The sequence below is a fragment of the Ostreococcus tauri genome, assembly GCF_000214015.3.
Source record: "Ostreococcus tauri WGS project CAID00000000 data, contig chromosome 07, whole genome shotgun sequence".
Classification (NCBI taxonomy): domain Eukaryota; kingdom Viridiplantae; phylum Chlorophyta; class Mamiellophyceae; order Mamiellales; family Bathycoccaceae; genus Ostreococcus; species Ostreococcus tauri.
This window is the reverse complement of record NC_014432.2, coordinates 612,021-636,866: the sequence shown is the minus strand read 5'-3', so window position 1 is coordinate 636,866 and position 24,846 is coordinate 612,021. Positions and strand designations below refer to the sequence as shown.

At 59.5% G+C, this 24,846-nt stretch overlaps 18 protein-coding genes across 18 annotated transcripts; 8 read left to right on the top strand and 10 right to left on the bottom strand.

Moving 5' to 3' along the window:
* Position 1: 1 nt before the first annotated feature.
* On the bottom strand, positions 2 to 3,658 carry OT_ostta07g03900 (SNF2-related; the record flags this gene model as incomplete). The annotated part of the gene is made up of 1 exon (XM_022983875.1): positions 2 to 3,658. One exon carries the CDS (start codon positions 3,656 to 3,658, stop codon positions 2 to 4), a length of 3,657 nt encoding a protein of 1,218 aa, XP_022839498.1.
* A 217-nt stretch (positions 3,659 to 3,875) lies between these two features.
* Positions 3,876 to 4,673, bottom strand: OT_ostta07g03890 (HAD-superfamily hydrolase, subfamily IB,PSPase-like; the record flags this gene model as incomplete). Its single annotated transcript, XM_003080435.2, has 1 exon — positions 3,876 to 4,673. The coding sequence occupies one exon, from the start codon at positions 4,671 to 4,673 to the stop codon at positions 3,876 to 3,878; it is 798 nt and encodes a 265-aa protein (XP_003080483.2).
* Positions 4,674 to 4,677: 4 nt separating this feature from the next.
* On the bottom strand, positions 4,678 to 4,935 carry OT_ostta07g03885 (Ribosomal protein L30, ferredoxin-like fold domain; the record flags this gene model as incomplete). The annotated part of the gene is made up of 1 exon (XM_003080434.1): positions 4,678 to 4,935. The coding sequence occupies one exon, from the start codon at positions 4,933 to 4,935 to the stop codon at positions 4,678 to 4,680; it is 258 nt and encodes an 85-aa protein (XP_003080482.1).
* A 245-nt stretch (positions 4,936 to 5,180) lies between these two features.
* OT_ostta07g03880 (Glucose/ribitol dehydrogenase) lies at positions 5,181 to 6,200 on the bottom strand (the record flags this gene model as incomplete). Its single annotated transcript, XM_003080432.2, has 1 exon — positions 5,181 to 6,200. The coding sequence occupies one exon, from the start codon at positions 6,198 to 6,200 to the stop codon at positions 5,181 to 5,183; it is 1,020 nt and encodes a 339-aa protein (XP_003080480.2).
* A 93-nt stretch (positions 6,201 to 6,293) lies between these two features.
* Positions 6,294 to 6,591, top strand: OT_ostta07g03870 (unnamed product; the record flags this gene model as incomplete). The annotated part of the gene is made up of 2 exons (XM_022983874.1): positions 6,294 to 6,395; positions 6,583 to 6,591. The coding sequence occupies 2 exons, from the start codon at positions 6,294 to 6,296 to the stop codon at positions 6,589 to 6,591; spliced, it is 111 nt and encodes a 36-aa protein (XP_022839497.1).
* A 554-nt stretch (positions 6,592 to 7,145) lies between these two features.
* Positions 7,146 to 7,346, top strand: OT_ostta07g03860 (unnamed product; the record flags this gene model as incomplete). Its single annotated transcript, XM_003080431.2, has 1 exon — positions 7,146 to 7,346. The coding sequence occupies one exon, from the start codon at positions 7,146 to 7,148 to the stop codon at positions 7,344 to 7,346; it is 201 nt and encodes a 66-aa protein (XP_003080479.2).
* A 64-nt stretch (positions 7,347 to 7,410) lies between these two features.
* Positions 7,411 to 8,676, bottom strand: OT_ostta07g03850 (TMS membrane protein/tumour differentially expressed protein; the record flags this gene model as incomplete). The annotated part of the gene is made up of 1 exon (XM_003080430.1): positions 7,411 to 8,676. The coding sequence occupies one exon, from the start codon at positions 8,674 to 8,676 to the stop codon at positions 7,411 to 7,413; it is 1,266 nt and encodes a 421-aa protein (XP_003080478.1).
* Positions 8,677 to 9,170: 494 nt separating this feature from the next.
* OT_ostta07g03840 (Glycosyltransferase, DXD sugar-binding motif) lies at positions 9,171 to 11,474 on the top strand (the record flags this gene model as incomplete). Its single annotated transcript, XM_003080428.2, has 1 exon — positions 9,171 to 11,474. One exon carries the CDS (start codon positions 9,171 to 9,173, stop codon positions 11,472 to 11,474), a length of 2,304 nt encoding a protein of 767 aa, XP_003080476.2.
* Positions 11,475 to 11,580: 106 nt separating this feature from the next.
* Positions 11,581 to 12,933, bottom strand: OT_ostta07g03830 (Nuclear protein DGCR14; the record flags this gene model as incomplete). Its single annotated transcript, XM_022983873.1, has 1 exon — positions 11,581 to 12,933. One exon carries the CDS (start codon positions 12,931 to 12,933, stop codon positions 11,581 to 11,583), a length of 1,353 nt encoding a protein of 450 aa, XP_022839496.1.
* A 586-nt stretch (positions 12,934 to 13,519) lies between these two features.
* Positions 13,520 to 15,319, top strand: OT_ostta07g03820 (Polyadenylate-binding protein/Hyperplastic disc protein; the record flags this gene model as incomplete). The annotated part of the gene is made up of 1 exon (XM_022983872.1): positions 13,520 to 15,319. The coding sequence occupies one exon, from the start codon at positions 13,520 to 13,522 to the stop codon at positions 15,317 to 15,319; it is 1,800 nt and encodes a 599-aa protein (XP_022839495.1).
* Positions 15,320 to 15,810: 491 nt separating this feature from the next.
* Positions 15,811 to 16,863, bottom strand: OT_ostta07g03810 (UBA-like; the record flags this gene model as incomplete). The annotated part of the gene is made up of 1 exon (XM_003080424.1): positions 15,811 to 16,863. One exon carries the CDS (start codon positions 16,861 to 16,863, stop codon positions 15,811 to 15,813), a length of 1,053 nt encoding a protein of 350 aa, XP_003080472.1.
* A 230-nt stretch (positions 16,864 to 17,093) lies between these two features.
* OT_ostta07g03800 (Domain of unknown function DUF1995) lies at positions 17,094 to 17,924 on the top strand (the record flags this gene model as incomplete). The annotated part of the gene is made up of 1 exon (XM_003080423.2): positions 17,094 to 17,924. One exon carries the CDS (start codon positions 17,094 to 17,096, stop codon positions 17,922 to 17,924), a length of 831 nt encoding a protein of 276 aa, XP_003080471.2.
* A 79-nt stretch (positions 17,925 to 18,003) lies between these two features.
* Positions 18,004 to 18,840, bottom strand: OT_ostta07g03790 (unnamed product; the record flags this gene model as incomplete). Its single annotated transcript, XM_003080422.1, has 1 exon — positions 18,004 to 18,840. One exon carries the CDS (start codon positions 18,838 to 18,840, stop codon positions 18,004 to 18,006), a length of 837 nt encoding a protein of 278 aa, XP_003080470.1.
* Positions 18,841 to 19,217: 377 nt separating this feature from the next.
* OT_ostta07g03780 (MaoC-like domain) lies at positions 19,218 to 19,715 on the bottom strand (the record flags this gene model as incomplete). The annotated part of the gene is made up of 1 exon (XM_003080421.1): positions 19,218 to 19,715. One exon carries the CDS (start codon positions 19,713 to 19,715, stop codon positions 19,218 to 19,220), a length of 498 nt encoding a protein of 165 aa, XP_003080469.1.
* Positions 19,716 to 19,906: 191 nt separating this feature from the next.
* Positions 19,907 to 21,042, top strand: OT_ostta07g03770 (unnamed product; the record flags this gene model as incomplete). The annotated part of the gene is made up of 2 exons (XM_003080420.1): positions 19,907 to 20,241; positions 20,334 to 21,042. The coding sequence occupies 2 exons, from the start codon at positions 19,907 to 19,909 to the stop codon at positions 21,040 to 21,042; spliced, it is 1,044 nt and encodes a 347-aa protein (XP_003080468.1).
* A 216-nt stretch (positions 21,043 to 21,258) lies between these two features.
* OT_ostta07g03760 (Double-stranded RNA-binding domain) lies at positions 21,259 to 22,290 on the top strand (the record flags this gene model as incomplete). The annotated part of the gene is made up of 1 exon (XM_022983871.1): positions 21,259 to 22,290. One exon carries the CDS (start codon positions 21,259 to 21,261, stop codon positions 22,288 to 22,290), a length of 1,032 nt encoding a protein of 343 aa, XP_022839494.1.
* Positions 22,291 to 22,518: 228 nt separating this feature from the next.
* On the top strand, positions 22,519 to 23,346 carry OT_ostta07g03750 (JmjC domain; the record flags this gene model as incomplete). The annotated part of the gene is made up of 1 exon (XM_003080418.1): positions 22,519 to 23,346. One exon carries the CDS (start codon positions 22,519 to 22,521, stop codon positions 23,344 to 23,346), a length of 828 nt encoding a protein of 275 aa, XP_003080466.1.
* A 43-nt stretch (positions 23,347 to 23,389) lies between these two features.
* OT_ostta07g03740 (G-protein beta WD-40 repeat) lies at positions 23,390 to 24,703 on the bottom strand (the record flags this gene model as incomplete). The annotated part of the gene is made up of 1 exon (XM_022983870.1): positions 23,390 to 24,703. One exon carries the CDS (start codon positions 24,701 to 24,703, stop codon positions 23,390 to 23,392), a length of 1,314 nt encoding a protein of 437 aa, XP_022839493.1.
* Between the last annotated feature and the right edge of the window lie 143 nt (positions 24,704 to 24,846).

Here is a 24,846-nt window from a genome sequence, read left to right as displayed (position 1 = left end):
TCTAATCGAGTCGCGGTCTTTTACTAAGTTCTTCCGGCTCACTCACAACGCGCTTCATCGTGAATTTCAGGTTGACCGGTTTTGTCATCATCGCCTCTTCGCTATCTTCCCCGGTGTCTCCTGTGGCCATCGTGTTTATCGTGGCCGTTTCATCCTCGTCGTCTTCGTCGTTTTCTTCGATTTTGTCGATGTCGATGTCGCCAATGTCCTCCCCCGCCGCATCATCGTTCCCGACGACTTCTTCATCGGATTCATCTTCACTTTGCTCTTCTTGATATACAATTCCTGTGCGATCGATGAAGTCATCCGCCGAACGAATGGGAGCGGACTGACTCACAGCAGAAGTATCAAGTGCGTTCAGCTTGCTCACAGAGCGCTGACCTCGACCCAGCGTATCGTCAACTTCTGGAATGATCGACTGCGCCGCCTTGCTCGTTGCGAACACCGCTTTGTCGAGTTCCTCCTGCGTGTATCTGATCCATGGCGGACATTCGTTAGAACTCATGAGCTCACCCGGCCACGCAAGCTCTTGGTCTAAACGATTGAACAAATCCCATTCCTCCTTAGACCGAGCGATTCTACCGTTTAATTCGTGGAGGGGAGGAACATTTACGTCGCCTCGTTTGCCATTCGCTTGCACCTGAAGGAGGTTTTCGAGCGTCTCACGCCGCTCAGCGTGCGTTGTTTGGCCATCAAATCGACCGGCATCGACGATCTCAGCAGCCATTTCGTTCTTCTGCTTTTGAATGACGTTTCTAACGGATGACTCGAGCGATTCGCAGTAGCTTCTGTTTGGCCCTCCCCACCCCGCGGGAGCATCTTTTGGCGACTGCGTCTCATTGGGCGCGTCATCGACCGCTTCAAAGTGGATAACGCGAACTTCTCGCTTCTGACCAATGCGGTGCGCGCGCGCAATCGCCTGCTCTTCGTTCTTGGGGTTTGGATCGGGATCATAAACCACGACTGTGTCTGCGGTCTGAAGGTTGAGACCGCGACCAGCAGCTCTGATGGAGAGCAAAAAAATAAACTTATCACTGTGTTGTGCGTTGAATTCATTGATGGCGACTTCGCGTTGTTCCAACGAAGTCGTACCATCGATGCGACAATACTTCAAATCCGCGCCGTCTGGGGTCGTCCACCTCCACTTCAGGTAGTTTTCCAGCAGATCGAGGAGTTTTGTCATCGTTGAGAACAACAAGACGCGATGCCCAGAGTGCTGAAGTTTGACGAGTATCCTATCCAATATCCAGAGCTTACCACACGCACGCACGAGATCTGGACCGCGAAAATCACCACCTTTCTCTGGTGGATAGTTCAATGCGGGATGGTTGCACAGCTTACGCAGCTCCATCGCCCTATTGTGGATGGGCAAGTAACCGTGGAAATTTTGTTGTGCAGCCAAACCAAGTCGAGTACCAGGCTCAACGCGCACGGTGGCAGTTTGACGGATCCAATCGTAGCAGACCGACTGGAAAGCACTGAACGGACAGTGAACCACCACCGTGATACGCGGAGGGAGCTTGCTCTCCACGTCCTGTACAAGTCTTCTGAGCATGAACGGCTCGAGAATTTGATGCAGTCGACTGATAACGATGACCTTCTTTTCTCTTTCGATCCAATCTACATCATCGACACCATCACTGCCGCCCTTTTGCGTCCCGAACCACTCTTGGAACACCTTGGACGAGTCGAACACTTCCGGTAACAGTAAGTTAAGTAAGGACCACAGCTCTGAGAGATCGTTTTGCAATGGCGTACCAGTGAGGAGCAGTCGGCGTTGCGACCTAAATTTATCTAAATCTCGGCTCAAACGTCCTTCTCGATCTTTTAACCGCTGAGCTTCGTCAATAATGATGTACTTCCACGCAACTTTACTAAGTTTGGATCGATCTCGCATGATGAACTCGTACGAGGTAACCAGTACGTTGAACTTCAGTTGTGAGACTTGTTGCTGAAAAATTTTGGCGCGCGCATCTTTTGTGCCGACGTAGAAAACGGAAGTCAGCTTGGGTAACCATCTCTTGATTTCCGCTTTCCAGTTCACGACGACGGCGTTCGGTACGATGATCAGGTGTGGACCGTAGTTTTGCTTGCTTTCAAACAAATACGCAATCAACGCACACACTTGCACCGTCTTACCAAGACCCATCTCATCTGCTAGAATACCGTTGAGCTTGTTATTGTAAAGCGAGATCATCCACTGCAACGAGACCAACTGATAATCGCGAAGTTGTCCAAAAGTTAGCATTCGCGGCTGATGCGTGATGATCTCTTGCGTGCTGTGTGCCATGGCGTAGTATCGCTCCTTCGTGTCCCCTCCGGCAACAGCACCATCCAGAATTGCCTCGCCGTTTTCTAAAGCTGCGTTGTTCGCCGCTTCCTCCGCGATGATCTTGAGTTCGTCTTCGTTCATGCCCTTCAACTCGGCTTCAGACACGGCCGCCGCCGCGGCTTCTGAACGAGCTTGTTCGATCTTAACAGCCGCAATTTTCCCACCCAACTTGGTCAAATATGTTTCTGTGGCGTTCAAAAACTGCGTCAACGCCTCATATTTGTCACCCTCACCCCCGGCCGCCATGTCTGTCTCACGCCCTCTCGCTTCTGCGAGTAATTCTCTGTAAGCGTTCAGATCATTCGCCTTCAGCGCTTCTAAACGCAAGAGACGCTCAGAGTTCTCATCGCGCGCCTTGCGCATGAATTCTCTGTTCAACTTTTCGTGTATTTTCACGACTGCTCTGTTCCTCGAGATGCGCTCGTCACGCGTAGTGCTCGATTCTTGACTCATGCGTTTTCGCATCGCAATCAGATTGCGCAAGAAGTCTGTCAGCTCTGCCTTCTCCTTCTTCTCAGCCTGCTTCTTCTTCTCTGCGAGAACCTTGATGTCGTCTTTCACCATCTTTTTATACGCACGCTCTGGCATGTGCATTATGGCATGCTGCGCTAAAATGAGCTCATTGCGTACCCTTTGTTGCACGTGCACGAGCTCGAGCTGCTTGATGCGGATTTCCAATTGTAGCTTTTGCTGCGCTCTGTGTTCAGCCCGCATGTTGGCAAGGTTATTGACTTGATCGAGGCGCCGCCGCAGCGTCTCCAGCTCACGCAATCGCGCCCGCTCCAAAACTCGATTAGCTTCGCGCTCTAAACTATCCACCGGTCGCGTCACGACGCGGTTCACGTCTCCCAGCGTCAGCTCGGCGCTTTCATCTCCGTCCCGCTTTCGCGCAAACTTTGCCTTCGCCGCGTCCGTCGATCGCACGTCCGCCAGCTGTCCGAATAACGGCAGCTCCCTGTACGCGTACATCCACTCCGCGTTCGTGAAGTAGGTCTTCGCGTCGACGTTCAATCCGTATCCCACCCCGACGTCCAGAGGACCGAATAGCCGCTCCTTCCGCGCGCGCGTCGTCCCTCGTCCTCCGTATCCTGGCGCGATGAACCGCTCACCCGCGCGAAGCTTTCGCAGCATGGCGATCTGTTCCTTCAGTCGATCGAGCTGATTTCCCGCGAAAGAGCTCTGGAGGACGAACGACACGTCTCGGTCGCCGATCTTCCCGTGGCGCAGGCGAGCGTCGGAGCGGTCGCTCTCGCTCGCGCCATCGCCTCTACCGCTGTGCGTGGGGGCGTCGCCGGCGTCGGACGCACGCGCGGCGTCGAGCGCCATGGCGACGATGCGCGCTCGGCCTGGGGTCTCCGAGGCGGGGAGCAATGTGCGGCGCGCACGTGAAGCGGGCAGGTTTTATGCTCTGCGGCGTGCTCAGTTGCAACGATCGACGAAACGCGTGATTGGCTCTCGCGAGTGACGTCACTCGTGTATGTGTGTATATCTTGTTCATCTTGGTTACATCGAACGATCGGAGAGATCGTTCGCTCGAGGAGATCTAGTGTCCTAACGCTCTTGCGAGGACGAGTAAATCGAGCACGTACCAGTCCGCCTCCGCCTCCACCCGAGGTCGACGCTGGGCCCCGCCGTAGCCGATGACGATATCTGCTCCTCCCGGTCTCTTCGCTTCGAGATCTGTCACGCCGTCACCGATCATAACCATCGTTTCGTACCCTTTCGTGGCTTTAATGTGCTGCACTGCGTCCGCCTTGCCGCCGGCAATGGAAGGGAACTCTCGTGGGTCGTAGCCCCTGAACGAGCCGTCTTCTTCGAACACCAAACTGTTCGCCTCGATGTGATCACTCGAAATCCCCAAACCCTCCGCGATCGGAGCGATCATCTGTCTGAATCCACCGGAAACTAGGTAGACTTCCTTACCGCTCGCCTTGAGCGCGGCCATGAGCTCTTTTATTCCGGGTGAATATTTCGGAGGATGCGTTCGCACATACTCCTCGACCTGCTGACGAGAGACCTTCATCGCCTCTAATCGCAACTGAAGCGCCTCACCGAACGGCATCCCTCCCTCCATCGCCTGTTTTGTGATGGCTGCCACGGCTTCGCCCGCTCCGGCAAACTCCGCCAGCTCGTCGATGCCCTCGTCCTCGCACACCGTCGAATCCACGTCGAACGCCACCGCCTCCGCCCGCTTAAAAAACTCCACCACCTCCTCGTTCGGCGCCATGGGTCCGCTCGCGAGCGCTCTCACCGCCTTGCTCCCGCTCCGTCTCTTTCTCGCGTCTCTCCGCCTCGCCGTCTCGCCGCGCGCGCCCACCGCTCGCGATACCGTCGCGATCATTCCCTCAGTGCGTCGCTCTGATCGGTTCTCGCACCGCGCGTCGCGCCTGTGCCTCTAAAAGCCGCTTCTCCGCCTCCTCGATCGTCTCCACGCGAACGAGATGTTTCACCTGTTGGAGCTTTCCTCGAGCCCCACCGTCGTTGGGAACGATCTTGGCGTCGCGCGTTCGACGCAGACCCAGAGCGGCGAGCGTGGATAGGACGGACTTTGGTTTCCCAGCTGTGCCACGACGAAGAGTGACGAGGAGGTGCGAGGCCGACATACAGCGCAGCGCGGTGTGACGACGCGACGCGAGGCGGCTCGCCGATGTGTTCAAAACACCCGGAAAAACCTAGCCGGAGGCGAATCGAACGCGTCCGCGCGCGGAGACGAGACGATGATCGGAGGGAAGAGAGGCGGCGATCGGAGGAGAGAAGAATGCTTCTACATCGAATATTGAAATAAGCGACGCGCGCGCGCGATCGTTCGCGATCATTCGCCTTGAGCGTTGACCTCGTCAACACTCGTCTATTGGAACTCTGGAGCAGAGGTGGCGGAGCCCATGACGCTCAAGCCGTTGTCCACGTAGATGGTTTGACCGGTGATCGCGGACGCGAGCGGAGAGCACAAGAAAGCGGCGGTGTTGCCGATCTCGATCGCGCCGAGCGGCTTCTCCGCGAGCGGAGCGTTGGACAAGGAGTAGTTGATCATCTTGTCGATGAAACCGATCGCCTTCGCCGCGCGGGAGCCGAGCGGACCGGCGGAGATGGTGTTCACCCGGATGCCGTGCTTTCGGCCGGCCTCGTAGGCGAGGACGCGGGTGTCGGACTCGAGCGCCGCCTTGGCGGAGGACATACCGCCGCCGTAGCCAGGGATGACGGCTTCGGAGGCGATGTACGTGAGAGAGATCACGGCGCCGCCTTCGTTCATCAACGGAGCAAAGTGTTGGACCATGGAGACCATGGAGTACGATGACGCGGAAACCGCGGCCAAGTAGCCCTTACGGCTCGTCTCGAGCAGCGGCTTGGCGACCTCAGGGCCGTTGGCCAAGGAGTGCACCACGATGTCAATCTTACCAAAATCCGCCTCGACGCACTTGGCAACCTCGCTCACGGTCCACTTCTCGTTACCCGCGTAGCGCTTGTTCGTAGCGATATCCTCCGGAACGTCGTCCGGGGTATCGAACACGGCGTCCATCGGGTAAATCTTCGCAAACTCCATGAGCGACCCGTCGCTCAGTTTGCGCGATTCGTCAAACTTCCCTCGTCGGTACGACGTCTCAAAGATGTTCAGCGCCGGCACCCACGTGCCGAGAATAACCTCCGCGCCCGCCTCCGAGAGCGCCTTCGAGATCGCCCATCCGAATCCGTTATCATCCGCCACGCCCGCGACGAATGCCTTTTTACCTCGCAGATCCACGTTCAAACCCGCTCGCGTCGTCGTCGTCGCCGCCCGTCGTCCGACCGCGCGCGTCCCCTCGCGCGCGCTCGTTCCTTTGAGCGTCGTCCCTCGCACCGCGCGTCCTTGTCTCAGCATCGCCGGTCGCATCGTTCGCCCGCGTCACCGTCTCCCGCGTCGACCGCGCCCTATCCACGAAAACTCGGCGGCGGAGGGCGCGGGGGCGGTGGGCCGTTGTACATAATGTACGACTTCTCACGCCATCACGGCGCCCGGTCGCGCCATCGCACCCCGTCTCGGTCGGGGACGATCTGCATCACCATCGACATCACCACCCGACACGTGGTGATTTGAATCACGAGCACGACCCATCGACGGTGATTTCACCTTTCGAGCGCGCGCGAGCCGTGTCGACGCGACGTGCTAGGGTTCGACCGGTGACATAATGTACGCATCATCACTGTATTTTCTCGACACCGGTGCTAGGTTGGGTAAAATCTGAATCACCTTCTAAATCACCACCCGAAACAAGGTGATTTGAATCACCTTCACCACCCATCGACGGTGATTTCACCTTTCGAGCTCGCACGAACCGTTTCGACGTGGGGTGCTAGGGTTCGAACAGTGACGCAATGTACTTATCATCACTGTATTTCCTCGACACCGGTGACGAAATGTCGTAGTATCAGTCACATGATGTCTATCACTGTCAATATCAGAAAAAATGATAGGCTTTACATACACGCAATATGAAATCACCTTCTAAATCACCACAAGGTGATTTGAAATCACCATCACCACCCATAGAAGGTGATTTACCCAACCTAGATCTCAAGCACCACGAGGTGATTTGAAATCACCAGCACGACCCATCGACGGGGATGGACCCGACCTCGTCATCGCGCGCGGTCCCGGCTCGACGGCCGCGCCGACGGGCGACGGGAGATGACGACGACGGTGGCGACGACGGCGTCCGCAACGCGCGCGCGCGGTGCGGTGGCGGTGCGGTGGCGCGCGCGCGCGCGAGGGGGGGCGCGGGCGAGGGGGGGCGCGCGTGGCGCGGTCACGGTGGAGAGCGCGAGGGAGAGACGGTCGATGAGCGTCGTCGCGACGGTGTCGACGCTCGCGTGGACCGCGTGTCCGAGCGCGTGGGCGGAAGAGATCTCGCCGTACGCGGGGGTCGTGGACGTCACGGTGCTGTTGGCGCTGGCGTATTTGGCAAAGTTGGGGAACGATAAGAGCGCGCGCGCGTCCGAGGCGAAGACGAAGACGAGCCGCGCCGGGAAGAAGAAGTGAGCGATGGTGGATGCGGGGCGAGGTGTAATCTAGTGAATGTTTCGTACCACGCGCTTTCGACGCGCTACCTAAACTCGCGATTCTTGAGCACCTTGGGAGCGATGAGAGCCCAGGTGTACAGCGCCGCGGAGACGAACGCGCACGCCACCTTGGCCCAGGCGCTTTCCCAACCGGCGCCGTTAGCGTTCGAGCCATCGTTCCAATCGACGAAGAGCATGGCACAGTACGAGCTGGCGGTGAAGAAGACGGCGTGGAAGTACGTGATGTTGAATCGAGACGTGGGGTCGTCCTCGTCTACACCCGAGCGCTCTCCCGCCAGGGCGCTCGTCTTCGACGCGTTGTGCGCAGTGTATCCGAGAGCGCACAGGGCGATGACGAAACCAATGATGGATAAAGCCGAGCTCAAACTGTCGTTCATCGTCGTCGGTGCGCATTCGTAATTCGCCGGCTCGGACGCGAGAGCCGAGGCGAGGATGTAGACGCAGTAAAACGTCATCGCTCCGCTCGTGAACAAACCGCCGTTTACCTTGCCATTCAAAGAAATCACGGAAAATATCACGCAAAGGATCAACATACACGTGATCATCGCGATATTTCGCGAACACTCCTTCGACGGCGCCCAGTACTTGTACAAAAATCCAATCAAAGTGAACGCGGCGCCGTAGAGCGCGAGCGAGCTCGAGAGCAACATCGCCAGATATCCGGATCGTCCCTCTTCCATCCCGGTCATGAGTTTCTCGTTCACGTCGTACACCCATCCGAACAAAACTATCAACTGAATCAATAGAAACACCGCCGCGAAGAATCTATCGGCATTCACTAGTCCCTCGTAGTCGTCGATGGGCATTGCTAAGGCGGCGACGGTCAGTCCCACCCACAAAACCGCCTTCACCAGCCAATACGACTCGTTCCACCTCGCTCTCGCGCTCTTCCCACCGTTCTCACCAATCTCAACCTCCCTCGTCCCCAGCGTGAGTACGAGCATGAGCGCGAAGAACAACGAGCTCCCGAGCATCGTTCGCGTCGCCGCCTCGTGCGCGCAGCTCCGAGTCAAACCCGCGTCAGCGCACTTCCAATCGAACGCCTTTCCGATCTCGCGCGCCCCACCCGCATCGCGTAAAATCCACGTCGCGACGCCCGCCGCGACGAACGCCGAGGCGTAGACCCCGCGCCACGCTCGAGGCGTCATCGGCTCACGCCTCTCGCTCGCCCGCTCGACGTCCTCGTCGCCATCTTTCCTCGCCGTCCGTCTCTTCTCTCCCCAGCACGGGCACGAACAGAGCGACGACGCGACGCACTGTCCGCAACACGCGCCGACGCACGCCGACATCGCGAACGGCGCCCGCGTCGACGCGTGCGGCGTCGCCCGTCGTCGACCGTCCGACGCAACGACCACGTGGACATAAAAAAATCGGACACATGGTCACACGCATACAAACGGATGTTGGCGCATGTGATGGTCACGCACGGCGCGTACGTACTCCAGAGAAAGAAATGCTGTCAGGACGCGAAGACGAACACGTCGGTGGGCCGCTCGATGGAAATCTTCCACCGCGCGCGCGCGACGGCAGAGCGCGTCCACGCGCGCGCGCCGCATCGCGGGCGACCGGTGATCGAACGGTGATCGCGTCTGTCGACGCCGCGCCGCGCGCTCGATCGTGTTCGGGAGCGAACCCACGGGCGAGGGCACGCGTGGGTGATTTCTCGGGCCCAACACCCTTCGTCGAGGAGTCGGGCGTGGACGCGCGGGCGAGGTCGAGCGCGCGGCCGACGGGGGCGTTCGTGACGGGAACGATGCGGGAAGGGATCGCGCTCGGGACGGTCATGGCGTCGGGAGCCGAACGCGCCGCCCTGCTCGGGGTGTCGACGTCGAGAGCGGAGTTGGAGGGATCGCGCGACGGTGGCGAGCGGAGCGCGTCGACGAGCGGAGCGCGACGAGGATATTCGTACGGGCTTCCGAGCGCTCGGACGGTCGTGGGTGCGTTATCTTTGGTCGCGGTAACGGTGGCGGTGGCGATTGGGTGCGTGAGAGCGGGTGAGAGCAGGGCGAATCAGACGCGTCTCGCGGCGCTAGGGGCAAAGTCGCACACGTCGCACAAGTCGGGAAAGACGGCGAAAGCTGGGACTAGTTACCCATCGTCGTCGTACCCCAGCGACGATTCGTCGTATCCCAGCGATAGCAGTGACGGTTACCCAGACATGGCGACGCCTTCAGCGTATCCCAGCGATAGCAGCAATTCAAACACGCGCGCCCTCAAGGTGCAGCCGATCGGGCACACGATTTGGCTTGGTTCAGAGCTTCCGAACGTGAAGCGGGCGTTTCTGAACCAGAATAAGAAGATTTTGCACAAGGCTGGATGGAAGATTAAGCTTTGGCGCAGCGCGGACATATCCGCGGCGAATTTCCCTTACACGTATCACACGATAAAGCGAGCGCTCAAGTACAACTTGCACTCACACCAAAACGTGTTTTCGATGATTGGGGATCTCATGAAGTTCGAGATTCTGTATCATCACGGCGGTCTGTACATGGATACGAATATTGAGCTCTTGCGGGATCCAACGGATTTGTTTTCCGTCACGGCGACGCTCGGCAAGGAGGTGTTCTTAGTTGCGGATCCAGGAGGAGATAAGCGTTTCGCGTCGGCAGGCTTCATGGGTGCGCTGGATAAGCACTCGGCGTTGTTCGCTTCATTGATTACAAACAAGGAGTACCTCGATGCGATTCCATTCGAGGAGCACTGCATCGCGAACGCGTGGACGGGGCCGATGTACTTGACGCTCAAGCTACTCCACTTCGACAATGCCGTCATTTTGGATCGTGACACCGCATATCCACTCCTGTGTGGTCAGGATGAGCGCGACATGTGCTTAGAACAGGTTGATCACGAAGTCTTGCTTGGTGATCGTGTGTCGAAGAAGGGCTCAAAGCTCATCGTCGACAAGCACGACAAAGAAAAGATTTGGCGCATCAAAGTCCCGTGCAAGGAAATTCGCAAGCTGTATCCAGACGCCACGGCGCTGGATCACTTCACCCTTGGTAAATCGTGGACTGGATGTGATCCGGAAGCGAAGACGAAGCGATTAGTCGACTGGACGTTGAATTACGTCCATGACCCGTCGTCTTTCATCTTTGACTTCATTCTGGATCAAGTGCGTTGGTCAGAGGCTGACAACGTTGACATCATGACAGAGAAGCTCGTGAATCGTCGAATGAGTTTGCTAGGTACGGAGGATGTCTCCGCTCAGCTCGTTGTTTTAGCTAACACGGCGCGATCTGGATCGCAGCTCATGTCCGAGCTCCTTCGTCAAGCGTTCAACGCAGACGAAGACACGGTTGTGTGGGAGGATAGTTCAGGTTTCCACTCCGACATTCCGCTCTACAACAGATTCTTGGATATCGGGGATCTTTGGTCTGAGCGCGCGTTGGAGATGGACTGGGTGACGAAGGATATGAAGCCACGAATATTATCGCTGGGAGTCGACGAGGATGTCTTCAACAACTTGGTGAATCACCCCCGTACGTTTCTTGATCAGCTCCTGCTCGGTGCGGCGAGGCACGGTTACCGTTACGTCATGACGAGAATTGGTTGGAACAACGCGCTCGGAGGTGCTCGAGCCACAAGACGTATCGCACGAACGGTCTTGGATGAGTTTCCCCAGGCGAACATCTTCTTCCTTGAGCGAGCAAACATTCTAGCACAGTACGCTTCATTGGAGGCGGCGGAGCAAACGGGTATGTGGATGAAGTTTGCCGATCCCTTGAAGCCTGAATCGAAGGATCAACCCGCGCCAACGCCAGTGGTATTTGACTTTGAAAAGTTCAAGATCACGTTTCAGGAGAGGCACGATTGGATCGAGTTCTTCATGAACGAGATGCGAGCGCGCAGGCGGCAATACGTGCACCTGGTGTACGAGGAGCACTTGGCGACGGCTACTCGACAAGTCCAGACACTGAAGAGAATCAAGGAAGCGTATGGGTGGGACATTGACGTAAATCCAACATACTTGCGAAACTCGCTCCACTTGGTGCCAACGCAAGAAGTGGAGCTGAGGGAGAGATTCGTCAATCCGGAGGCTATCCCAGAGCTTCTCGTACAAGCCTTCCCGCTGAACGAGCTCGTCTAAGAAGCGTGTGAGAGTCATAGCGATGAATCTATCATCTATTGTAGTAGCTACAAAATCCTAGGTATATCAACTAATATTCATCATCGTAACGGTGACACCGTTAAATCTAGTCTAATCGAAGCAGATCGCCACCGTCTGCGGGGCGCTTTGACGGTGTCGCGCGACGCGAGGAAACTTTACGAATTTGCCCGCTGTACGATTTGCGCAAGTCGACGTCGAAATCCCCTCGCGGGGTAGTCGCTCGGCGTCCAGGAGTAACTCGACGAAGCAACGACTTCGCGGCGTCCGAGAGCCCGCTCGGGGTTGTCGATCTCGTGTGCCCTCTGGGCCTCGGAGTCGTCGAGGCGGCAGAATTCTTTGATGTGAGTTGGCGCAACTTTTTCTCTTTTGCACTGGACCCTTTCATGGAAAATCGTCCCCCTGCTCCAGTCAAATTCGTATCCGTGTCGTCCAATCGCAAGGGTGTGGACGCGATCTCACCCCAAGTCATCAAAGGACTCGCATGTACTCCCGGCGTCATGCTTGGTGTGTGCACGCGGTCGTACTGTTTGACTTTCTCTTTGCCACTCATGTCGTCGAAAGATTCGTTTCGGGGCAACGGATCGACAAAGCGCGTGTTTTTCGCGATCGTCACCCTCGGCACCGCCGTGAGAGCGCCTCCACGCTCCTTCACTGACAGCGCCAAGCCTTCCGGCGCTATGAAATAATTGTCGTGCCCAACAATGGCCTTCGCCTTGTCGGAAGAATCGATGACTTCACCTGTCTCCGATCGTTTTACCAAGGCCCTGGAGCTCTTCATCGAGGCGGTTCCAAGAGCTAATCGTCGTGAAGCTGGAGCCGTCATCTCCTCCAACTGGTGCTTCTTCAGCGCCCGTCTGGCTTCGCTCTGCTTGACGATTTCGCTAAACGCCGCATTGTCCTCCGACGTGTACCGAGCCAAGAAACCGTCTACGCTCAGATGTCGATCTTCCTCGTACGCTGTGGATGGACCAAGATGCAAGCCGTCCTCGCCATCCTTGCCGTATCCCTCGTCCTCGCCATATCTCTCGTAAACGTCTCGCCGTCTCGGCGTCTCCGTCTCCCAACTCTCCTCGTCACCAAGCGCCCCCACCGCCGATGTCGTCCCCGATCCCCCTATGCTCGGTGTCCCGATCACCCCACCCCTCGAACTCGCCCTCCTTATTCGCTCGACCCCCATCTCTCGATGAATCGCCGCCACGCGAAGCGCGTCGCCCGCGTTTGTCGCCTCGAGCAGCGCCGCCTTCAATCGATTCGACCGCAAGTCTGGAAAATAATCCCTCTCAATGATCGCCTCCAATCGCGCCGTGTACTCATCCTCATCCAGCACCGTCACCGAGCGCGTCGTCGAACGCGTGCGCGCGCTCGTCGCGCCCGCACCGCCCCTCGCGCGCGCTCGCACCGATGCGTCGTGCGCGTGAGATTCGCTCGGATCCACCATCTCAACCCCACGCGCGCCGATCGATCGACGCGCGACGACGAACGATAGCTCTCTTCGCGATCTCGCGCGCGCGCGCTCCCTCGCGCCCCCTCGCGCGCGTCACCGAGGACGAATCTGTCGCTCGAATCTGGTGGTGTCGTAACGACCGATCGATGCACGAGTCACGACTCAAGATACACCCCCTCAAGGGTCGCGACCGATGAAAACCCGCATCCGCGCGGTCGTCGCGCGTGCAGATTTAGGGCTTTGCGTTCGTCAACGTCATAGTGCGCGCGACGCACGCCCATGAAACGTACTCGGTGGAGGTAAAAAAGAAAATCTCCGACGCGCGCGCGCGCGGCGGCGCCGTCGTCCCGGCGTCATTCCGTCGCGCTCGCGCACGACCGCACGCCGTCCCACGCGCGCGCTCGACGAACGACTCGCATCGAACGTATTTCTGTGCGTTCACTCCGCGTTCGACCGACCGAACGACACGGACGCTCGTGAAGCACACGAGCGCGCAGCGATCTCTCGAGCATCGCGCATCGCATCGCCGCGCCGCATCTTGACGGGACGCGCGTAAGCTCTCTCTCTGTTTCGAAGCGATATGTCCGCCGCCACCGCTGCCGCCACTCCGGCCGCGACCGCAAACGCCGAACAAACGCCCGCCGCGCCGGGTGCCGCGCCGGGCGCCGGGACGTCGAGCCTGTACGTCGGTGACCTCGAGACCTCGGTCACGGAGGCGCAGCTGTATGAGAAATTCAGCTCCATCGGTCCGGTGGTGTCCATTCGCGTGTGCCGTGATTTGATCACCAGAAGGTCGCTCGGCTACGCGTACGTGAACTTCCAATCCTCGAGCGATGCTGCGCACGCGATCGACGTCCTGAACTTCCAAGTGATCAACGGGAAGCCGATTCGGGTGCTGTACTCGCAGCGAGACCCGGCGGTGAGACGTTCGGGTGTCGGAAACATCTTCATCAAAAACTTGGACAAGGCGATCGATAACAAGGCTTTGCTCGACACGTTCGCGCAGTTCGGTACGATTACGTCCGCCAAGGTTGCCATGGACTCCGCCGGTAACTCGAAGGGGTACGGTTTCGTTCAGTTTGAAACTGCCGAGGCTGCACAGGCCGCCATCGACAACGTCAACGGCATGGAGTTGAACGACAAGCAAGTCTACGTTGGTCCGTTCCAACGCCGCGCCGATCGCTCCACTCAGGGTGAGGCCAAGTTCAACAACGTGTACGTCAAGAACTTGAGCGAAAACTTGTCCGACGAGAAGCTGCGCGAGAAGTTCGCCGAGCACGGCGCCGTGACGAGCTGCGTCATCATGAAGGATGAGGAGGGCAAATCCAAGGGCTTCGGCTTCGTGTGCTTCGAATCACCAGAAGGTGCCGCGTCTGCTGTCGAAAATCTCGATGGCTACACCGAAGACGAGAAGACCTGGGTGGTCTGCCGTGCGCAAAAGAAGGCAGAGCGCGAGGCTGAATTGAAGGCCAAGTTCGAAGCTGAGCGCCGCGAACGCATGGAGAAGATGGCGGGCGCCAATCTCTACATCAAGAACCTCGAAGAAGGTACTGATGATGAAAAGCTCCGCGAACTCTTCAACGAGTTCGGTACCATCACCTCCTGTCGTGTCATGCGCGACGCCTCTGGCGCGTCCCGTGGCTCCGCCTTCGTTGCCTTCTCCTCCCCGGATGAGGCCACCCGCGCGGTGACCGAAATGAACGGCAAGATGGTCGGTGCCAAGCCGCTGTATGTCGCCCTCGCTCAACGCAAGGAAGAACGTCGCATGCGTCTCCAAGCGCAGTTCGCGCAGCGCATGCCGGGCGCTGGCATGCCGGGTATGGCCCCGTACATGCCACCGCCGGGTGTTCCGGGCGCGCCGATGTACTACGGCCAACCGCCCCCGGGTATGATGCCGCCGCAGCCGCAACCGGGCTTCGGTTTCCAACCAGTCATGCCTGGCGGTCCGCGACCGGGTATGCCAGGTATGTACCCAGGTATGCCGATGCCGCAACGCCAAGGGGTTCCGGGCGCTCAACGTGGCCGAGGTGGTCGCGGTGTACCGAACGCTGGCCGTGGCCAGCGCCAGAACATGCGTTACACCGCCGCGGTGAACGCTGTGCCGATGCCGCCGATGCCGGAGGCCCCGGCGAACCCGATGGCGATCCTCGCCTCTCAGCTCAGCAACGCCGCTCCGGATCAACAACGCATGATTCTCGGCGAAGCTCTTTACCCTCTTGTCGAGTCAAAGGACGCCACGAATGCCGCGAAGATCACGGGCATGTTGCTCGAGATGGACCAATCTGAAGTTCTCCACTTGATCGAGTCCCCGGACGCCCTGACCTCCAAGGTGCAAGAAGCCCTCGCTGTGTTGAAGGCAGCCGCCGAGGAAGGTGCTTAAACGTCTGGGCGATGACATCGAAGCGATCGCTTCTTCCAGTGACTGAGGATACGTTGGTATGAGATTCTTTGGCGAGTCTCCTTGCGCGCGCAAGGAGAGGCACTTAGCGAGCTGCGGGCTGCGCGAGCACATCTAGTGCTGCGACGCGGCCCGCGGCAACGACACGATAGACCCTAGACGAGGGCGCCATTGGGGGGTGTGAGACGGTATTTTCTTTTTGTCTACGCGCTCAACCGCGACCATGGTGTCCACAGCCGCCGCGAGTTTTCAAATACCTCGCCGCGAGCCGACTGCGGACAGAAACTAGCGTGCGTGATTTTATCACGTACGTGCATAAAAAAAACGAAAAAAACAACAGGGCGTGATCAGCGTACACGAGTGTACGCGGGAAACGCAGACCAAGATAGTGGCGATGAAGCACGTGCTTCGGCACCTTTCGGCTTACTAGCCACACTTTCATTTTAATAGACATGCGCAAGACTGCACGTTCACTACAACGCCTCCTCGCTGCTATCAACCGCTATTACTGCTTCGTCCGAGAGGATTTCGATCGCACGCGCTTTGTCTCCGTCAGCAGCTTGCAAAGCCCTCGTCGCGGCGTGCTCAGGGAAGCCCATTTGTACCAAAGTGTCCAGCGCACGTTGATCCACCTTGACCAGTGCGGCCATTTCGCCAGTGGTCGACCCGTCGCCTCCTAATTTTCTACCCTTGCCCGTGAACGCGCCGTGCGTCTCCGTCCCCGTCCCACTCCTGTGCACGGGGAGCTCCCACGTGCGAGGAGACGTGAACCCGGGAAACGCCCTCGCTGTGGCATCTCTGTTTGAGCGTGCGCCTCGCTCGGCGTTCGCCGAGACGAACGACGACAACGCGCGCACTGGCGCTAGTATCGCCGACGCCTCCAATCTCTCCGCGTGCGCGTCTCGGAGCAACAAAAAGTTCAGATACCCCTTGACGTACATCCATCCGCACACCACCCCCCCGGCGTGCCCCAAGAAGGATACCCCTGGTATCATCAACTGTATGAGGACGAGCAAAGCTAACGGGTACCACTCGCTCGCGACGTCGAACAACCCGAACACGCTCCTTCGACCGACGTCCGTGTAATTCGTCTCACACACGATCAACGCGAATATCACCCCAGACATCCCCACCGCGCACGTCAAGATCCCTTGCGTGTACCCCAAGCCGAAGTACAACCCCCACGCCAACGCCGCGCTCGCGAAATACGCCACGTGCGCGAACGTCACGAATAACCACGCGAAGTGAAACGTCCCGACGCTTCGTTCCAAGTTTCCACCCGTCGAGACGAACGCCAGGGCGTTAAAAATCACGTGCGGCAGGTTCCCGTGGGTGAATATCGACGTGTACACGCGGTAATACGCCGTCCAGTGGAACGCAATCTTCGGCACCGCGCACACGCCCACGAAATCGTTCGCACCGATCGCGACGCGCGACGCGAGCGCGACGAACATCACGACGACGATCGTCGTCGTCGCTAACGGCGCGTTCGACAACGGCGACGGACGCGGGAGCGCGGTTGACATGTCGTTTGACGTTTCGCGCGCGTCGCTGTGACGTCACTCTGACGCGCGCTCGCCCCGCACGCGCGCGCGCGATGCGCTGTTCGACGACGACGCGCGCGCGCGCGCGATGCTCGCCCGCGATCGCGCGCGCGGCGCGACGGGGGACGACGACGACGACGCGCGCGCGGAAGTTTCAGCGCGTATCCGACGCGTCCTCGAGCGAAGACGCCGAGGACGTCGGGCGCGGTGTGATGGCGGTGCGGGAGACGCGAGACGACGACGCGCTGCCGGATAATCTCTTCGATGCGGTCGGGCAGGCGGCGACGGCGACGGCGGACGCGATGAAGCGGGGGACGGCTGGGAGCGTGGTCGAGCTCTTGGTCCCAGAGCTGTGGGATCCGATGAGCGGAAACGTGATGAGCGAGGCGGGAGATCAGTTGAAGGTGTGGGAGATCTCGAGGGAGTTTCTGACGAGGTTAAAGGCGGAGAGTGGTCGGGAGGTGCGAGCGGTGTTTCCGGACGCGGGGGCGGCGGCGATGCTGCGCGCGCGATGGGGCGTCGACTGCGGGTTCGATTTGGCGAGCGCGGACGATAGGAATCTGGTCGGGGAAGATTTCGATGGGATTTTGGCGTTCGCGGCGCCGGATCCTATGTCTCTCGAAAAAGTTCAGCGCGCGACAGGACGAGCAAACGAGCTGGGGTGTCCGGTGGTGCTCCTGAACCCGAGGCTCGCGAGCGGAGACGCCGGTGTGGGGTTAAACGTCAGAAGGATGCGAGAAAACTTTTTAGGAAAGATGACCGTCACGTACTCGCTGCGACCATTGCCTTGGTGCAATGGAAGTATATTCAAATCGTTCCCAGGGGCGTGGCAGCTATTCCTGGAGGATCCAGAGGAGCCGGGTAGGTTCAAACTCATCGACGAGTTTGCTCAGCGACCGGCGGGAGAGGAACTCGACAACATTGTCGACGCGGCTCTCCGTCCTGTGGGTGAAGACGGTGAAACAAAGGAAAAGACCGCGGCAGAAAAGTTAGTGGGAATAATGCGCGAAATGCAACGCTTCGCGCGTTCGTTATCCAACTGAGCGGTCATAGAGCATATGAAAAATTATAAATATACGGTTACCATTACCGGCACCGAACGGAAAGGTCAAATTTCTAAATTTATGGCATACGTGGTTTCGTTTCAACTGGTTGATCGTCGTCCTCAACGCTGCTCCGTCGAAGTCTCTCGAACTCTGCTTCATTGGCGACGGCTTCCAAAAGTGAATTCGTCGACACTCTCGAAGTCTCTATCTCTACAGACGTATGTACTCTCTGCGTCAAGTCTGAAGGAAAAGGCGGATGAGTCGTCAAATCGACGCTTCTCGTCCGCCGCCGCACCGGAGCGGGCGGTTCCGCGCGAACGCGCATCCTCGGCGGCGTGCTTAAACCCTGCGGAATAATATCTCTGTCCGCACGAATGACTGGTACCGCCCTCGGCGCCCGAAACGCGCTCCGTCCGTCCTCGTCGCTCCCCACGGAGACGTCCGAATGCCGGTCGCCGCGTCCAAACTCACCAAACGTACGCGAAGGTCCGCGATGCGTGGTCCACTCCGTACCATCTACGCTGGCGCCGAGCCCCCATCTAGGCGTCGGTCTATGTAGCGATTGCCTCTCGGGTGAGATCGCGGCACCCGTGGACCGTCTCGCGCGTCCCTCGTCCCTGGACGTCGCCGCGTCGCTCTGCCCACCCCCTCTGAATCGCCCGCTCTCGCTCAACAATCTCTCGATGCGCTCCGCATCCACCCGCGCTTCCTCCGCTCTCGCCCTCGCTCTCGCTAACCGCTCGTCGAACGACTCCAACGTCGCCTCCACGCGCGCCCGCGCCTCCGCCCTGGTTTCCTCGCGCGCGCTAAATATTCCTTCCCGCGCCCCCACGCGCTCGATCCCTCGCCGTTCGTCCTCCGCGTCCGTCGCCGTGACCGCCCACGACCCCCTCTCATCTCTTCGCGTCGTCATCGCGACGTTTTCCCGCGTTCCGACCGCGCGCGCGCGCCGAATGTCACGAAATGCGCGCGACGACGCGTTTCCAAATTGTTCCGTTCCGACGTCGTCGTGCCTCTCCCAGAGCGACTCCGCATCGCCCGCGCGCGTTCGGGCGCGCGCGAAAATTGTATCGTCCGCGTCCGCGTCGCGCGCCCGAGCGGTCGACGTCGCGTCGTCGAGCGCGAGCGCGAATGTGTCGTCGCGCGCGTCGACGCGTGCCGCAAACGGGTCGACGGTCGCAGAGAGACTCCGACGAGTCATTGACTCGTCGATGCGCCTCGGCACCGTCGGTCGGCACCACACCCGATATGTTTCACCGCCGGCGACGGATTCCACCGGCGCGACCGACGTCAGAGGTACTGCCGAACGACCCATCGAACGAGAAGACACGGACGCGGGGCGTCGTCGCCGTCGAGCCCGCACTCGATCTCGGCGAGGTAGGCGACGCGAACGCCCGCGGGCGGGACGCCGAGCGGAGCGACGGCGTCGATGCGAAGAGAGCGAGCGCGCACGCCGGAATCGGCGGGAACGGGGGAGAGAAAACGCATGTGATCGATCCCTGAGTTGATCTGCGTCTTGGCCCAGGATGAGGAGGGAGCCGTCGCGTCGCGCGTCGCCGCGGTGAGCAGGGCGAGCGTGAGGAACCCGTGCGCGATCGCTCCACCCGGCGCGTCCGCTCGGTGCACGTACTGATCGTCGTGCGTGATGTCCGCGAACGCATCGATCTTTTCTTGCGTCACCCTGATCCACGGTCGCGTCGACGCGTCGGCGTCGGCGCTCGAGAGTAAATCCCTCGGTCCGAGCTCGATGTGTCGAATCATCGCTCGGCGTCTCTCCTCCGTCGACATCGACGCTTTCGCGGACGTCGACGCGGTGACGTGCGATGCGATCGACGTCACGCGTCGCGCCGCGTCGACGTCGACCATGCGCCCGACGCGCGCGTCGATATGAGGTGGCACAGTCGTAACGACCCGAGCTCGGCTGAAAGTGAAAAAAAGCAATCCATCGACATAACTCGACGACGCGTCCACGCGCGCGCATGGCGACCCGAGCGTGGACGACGGATATCTGTTCGCATCCGTCGACGAGCGCGCGATCGCGAGCGCGAACGTTGACGCGGGCGAAACGCGCGGCGAAGGATCCGAGTGAATTCGATAATGATTACGATTTGATACGCGCCGAGCTCATGGGCGAGCGCGAGGGTAACGTTGGTGCGCCCACGATCGGGGCGACTTTGAATTGGTTCTCTGAGCTGTCGTTTGGGTGGCGTAAGGCGGGCGAGCGCGTGCGAGGACCGGTCGATAAGCTCGCGGAGCTGTACGGCGACCTGCTCGATTTTCTTCCGTATCGTCGACAGGATGGGACGCCGCTGAGGTGCGTTTTGACGGGGTAATTTCGCGACTTCGAACGCGCATGTTACTGATGCGATCTCGTTGGCTGACAGCTTTACGTGTGTTCGATCGCAGTGGGAGATCAAAGACAATTGAGGACGGCGTCCGTCGTCTGCGTAGGCGTGCGGCGTCTGCTCGAAATATTGAGACAGAGCGCTCGGTCGAGGCGTTCTGGAGCGAACGGGATCGCCGCAGGGGATTCGCAAAGATGGCGATGGAGCACACGGTGGCGTTGGCGATCGATTTCGAACGCGGTGCGATTGCGACCGAGACGGTGGAGGACGAGCGCGCGTTGCGTTCGATGACGGACGAGCCCACTCTCGCGTCGTTGTGCGAGCGCTTAGATTCCGTGCGGAACATCTGCCTGTGTTCCAACGCCGCCGACGCGTGCAAAATGGCGTACTCTTATCCAGAGATTCTTCTCACCAGCAACGGAGCCATCGTCAGTCGATTATCCGCCTTGCGTTCCATGATTCCCGGCGCGGATGTGGGCAAAATCCTCCGCGCCGACGCGAGGTCATTCCTTCAGAGAGACGTCCCGGAGATCAAATTGCGCTTCCAAGCACTTGTCATCGCGTTTCCTCGCGTCAACGTCGCTCGTCTGGTCGAGCACGACCCGAGTCTTCTCCTCATCGACGTCGACGTCGGCCTCGAGGCTCTTCGCGAGCTTTGGACCGAGGACGAGTTCGCCCAGAGCGATGAAGACAACCCGTTCTTCGCCGAAGAGCTCGCCCTGGCGATCAAGACGCTCAGCGGTGCGGCTCCCGAACAATTCGGTGGTTGACCACTTCTTGTATTATAGTGAATTCGCTCGCGCCGCTTCTTCACTTCGCAGCGCGCGTCGTGTCGCTCGCGCGCACGCCCGCACGCGCGTTCGTGCATGCGCGGCGCTTCGTTCGGACTCTCGATCGACCCCACACGCGCGGGCGTCGGCCTCCGAGACCGCGTCTCTTTCGATCGACGCCATCGACCGCTCGCACCGAATCACAGACGAGGACGAATGGTTCCGGCGCCTCGCACCGGACCCTCGGCGCGGTCGCAGAAGCGTCTGCGACAAGACGTCATGGGTGGCGACGTTCGGTTCAAGCGACGCGTCGAGCGGGCGTACGGCGCGGAAACACCGGGTTTGGAGGTGTGGTTGGAGCTGAGCGGAAAACTCGTGGCGAATGACATCCTGCCGACGCGACTACGAGACGCGAACATGCGTCACGTGAGCACGACGGCGGTGGAGATGCGGGCGCTGATCGGGGATAAGATATTTGGCGCGGCTTTGTTGGAAGAGATGGTGGCAACGGAATTGGTGACGGATACCGGGGAGGCGACGAGGCAATACTCGCTCGTGGCGAGCAACAGCGCGATGGCGCAGTTTGTGTCGCAAGTTTTGCCAGCGCACGTGGCGGGTGGGAGGGTCGTGGAGGAGCACAGCGCGGGGACACTGATTGAGGCGGCGGTATATATGGTGAATCAGATGCCAGGAGGACCGCAGGCGGTGAGACAGCTCGCGAGATGGTTTGTGTATAACGTCGTCGTGCACGGACGATTGCAGGGAGAGATTGCAAATCCGAAAGGGTTGATCCTAGAATTGAACGGCATGACGTCCGCAGAGCGCGTTCCCGGAACCCCCGATCACCTAGCACAGTTTGTCGGCCGATGCATCTGGCCCGCGGACAATCCTGTGCGGGAAACCAAGGCGATCGGGCGAAGCAAAACGGCGGCGGCAGCCGCCGCCGCCAAGGAAATGCTGGAGCTCTACGGTCACGAAATCCATAACGCCCCTCCGCAGGAGCCCGCCAAAGAAAAGGAGAAGAAAGACGCCAAGCTCGCAAACGCGTTCGGTCACCTTCTCACCCTCGGAGGCATCATTGTCGGCGGCGACGCCGTCCTCATCTCCGAGCCAGGCGACCCGCCTCGTTTCGTCGCCACCATGCGCTATGGTAACGAAGAGGCCCGCGCCGAGGCCTCGACGAAATCCGACGCCAAGCGAAACGCTAGTCGACAGCTCTTAGAGCTCATCGGCGAGTACGATGACTGAGGCGACCGCGCGAAGAGATCTAGAACGTATGGGCTCCTATTGTACCGGAGGATGATTTGGATATGAAATGAAAAGTGTATGACCAAACAGTTTGAGCACCCGAAGCGACATGCCGCCAACCACGAAATCGACCGCGCTGCGCGACGCGCGCGACGGCCGTCACGACGCACCCGTCGCGCGAAATCGACTGCGTTATCCGCCGTCGAGCGCGCCCGAGCGCACGCACTCATGTCCCTCGACGTCATCGATCGGAACGCGACGAAAGATGCCTCGACGACGCGTTTTCTGGAACAAAGGTTAAAACTTGAGGACGACGCTCGCGCCTTCGCGCGCGATCACAGGGGCGCGCGACCGCGATTATTCACCGGTCTGTGCGCGGATGTCCCCGCGGTACGATCGTGGATGGACGTCGAGGCGTTCGAGCGCGCGGGTGCGGGGTCGAGGACGTGCACTTTGTCGTCGCGCGCCGCGGATGGGAGAGCGTTCATAAAAGCGGACTGCGAGAAGGATGAGAGCGGAACATTCGAGGAAGCGTGCGAAAAGGTGTTCGTGAGACGAGAGCGCGTGTACGCTCGAGCAGAGCTCGTGGCGTCAATGGCAAGCGCGAGCGGGGTCGAGCGCGTGAGTGAGATTTTTGGAGAGGAGGCAAAGCTGAGGAACTGCGGTGTGTGGTTTGGTGCGGCGGGAAACGTTACACCGTTGCATTACGATCTGTGTCACGGGTTTCTGGTGCAAGTGAGGGGCGTTAAGACGTTCACAGTTTATCATCCAGACGATTGGCGCGCGATGGCACCTCGTAAGAATCGTCCAGAGTTGTCGCGCATAAATCTTGATAAATACCTGAACGGCGACGCGGAGGAGCGAGAGAAGTATCCGCGTTTCGCCGCCGTCGCTCCCGTCGGAACGTTCACACTAAACCCTGGAGACGTGCTCTATACACCGCCGTTCTTCTGGCATCACGTGCGAACGCACGACGAGGAACCGGCGATTAGTGTGTTGGTGCCGTTTGATCCCTCTCCGGATGAACCGATTCACGTCTGTCATTTGTATGGATGATTTGTTTGTCGTCGACATCAAATATTACTATTCGTGGTACACTCTAACGACGCGACTTTTTGGTTTTGATACCATGCGCCTTACGACGCGCGCTCGTCGCACTTTTCTCGTACGAGCCGTCGCGTTTCTTCTTGAACCCAGTCGGCTTTGCGAAAGGCGCGTCGTCGGAATCGGAATCAAATCGACTTGGCCCGCCTTTACCGGTTGGTCCGTCGTCCGCCGGTACGATTTCAAAGTCTTCATCATTTGTCACCACTTTCTTTTGAGGTTTCGTTACCTTTCCCTTTGCAACCTGCTTCGCATTTTTCGCGTGAGGCTGCTTCTTTCTATTGGCCGTCTCATCCTGAGCCGCCTTGGGCTCGGGAGCTTCCGGTGGATTCTCTGAAGGCATCGCGCACAGACAGGTGTACCGAGCGCCCGTGTTGATCTCGACCACGGATTCAGCGGGCGCTTCGGCACTCGAGCGCGTCGCTGTGCGTAAATCCCACACTCGCACGGCTCCCTCCGAACCGGCGCTGATGAGTAGCTTCGGATTGGAATCCTCCTCGGCCTCTTCCAGAGTCATCGAACCGAACGCCAAGCCACGTACGCGTTGCGGATGCGCCTTAACGATCTGCCCGACTGCGTCCTCGGTGCGGGTGTCGTACACAATCACGTCTCCACCCTCGCACCCGACGTACGCCACGCGACCTCGCGCCTCAAACGTCAACGCCTTGCTCGGCGTCGCAAACGTCCGCACGATGCTCCCAGCCTCGACGTCCGTCACGCTCAGCCGTTTAGACGTTAAACTCACGTATTCCTTCCCATCTTGCGTAAACGTCAACCGCTCGACACGCTCTGGGGTCTTAAACTTGTACGCCACTCGTCCCTTGAGCATGTCCCACATCGCCACGTGCGAGTCCGCCCCGCTTGTCAACGCCACGCGCCCACTCCTGTGCGCCGCGATCGACAACACTCCACCTCGATGCGCCCGCATCGTCTTCATCATGTTAAAGTTATCCCTCGCGTCCCACACGCGCACGCTCCCATCCGCACCTCCGCTCAACAATCGCGTCGGCGCCCGTCCGCTCGGCGCGTGAAACGCCAGCGCGCGCACGTCGCCCTCGTGTCCAACCAAAACCCCGAGATCAGCCACCGCCCCCGACGCATCGCAATGATACACCCGTATCAAATCGTCCGATCCACCGCTCGCCGCGAACCCACCGCTCGCGGCGACGCACTTCACCGAGCTCAGGTGCGCGTCCGCGGTGAAGCACTTCTCCAGTCTCGACGTCTCCCCCGCCGCACCCTCGCCGTGGACGCCGTAGCCGAAGACGAAGCGCTCGTACGACCCCGCGATGACGGTGCACCGCGCCATCGCGCGCGACGCCCGCGTCGAGCTCCGCGGGCGCGGCGACCGAGGCGCGCGCGCTTTCGGCCGGCGGCGGGGCGCGGCGACGCGAAGAGGTGTGGATTTCATGGACATTTGGTGGTGGGCGTGTGGGCAGACAGTACGTCCCG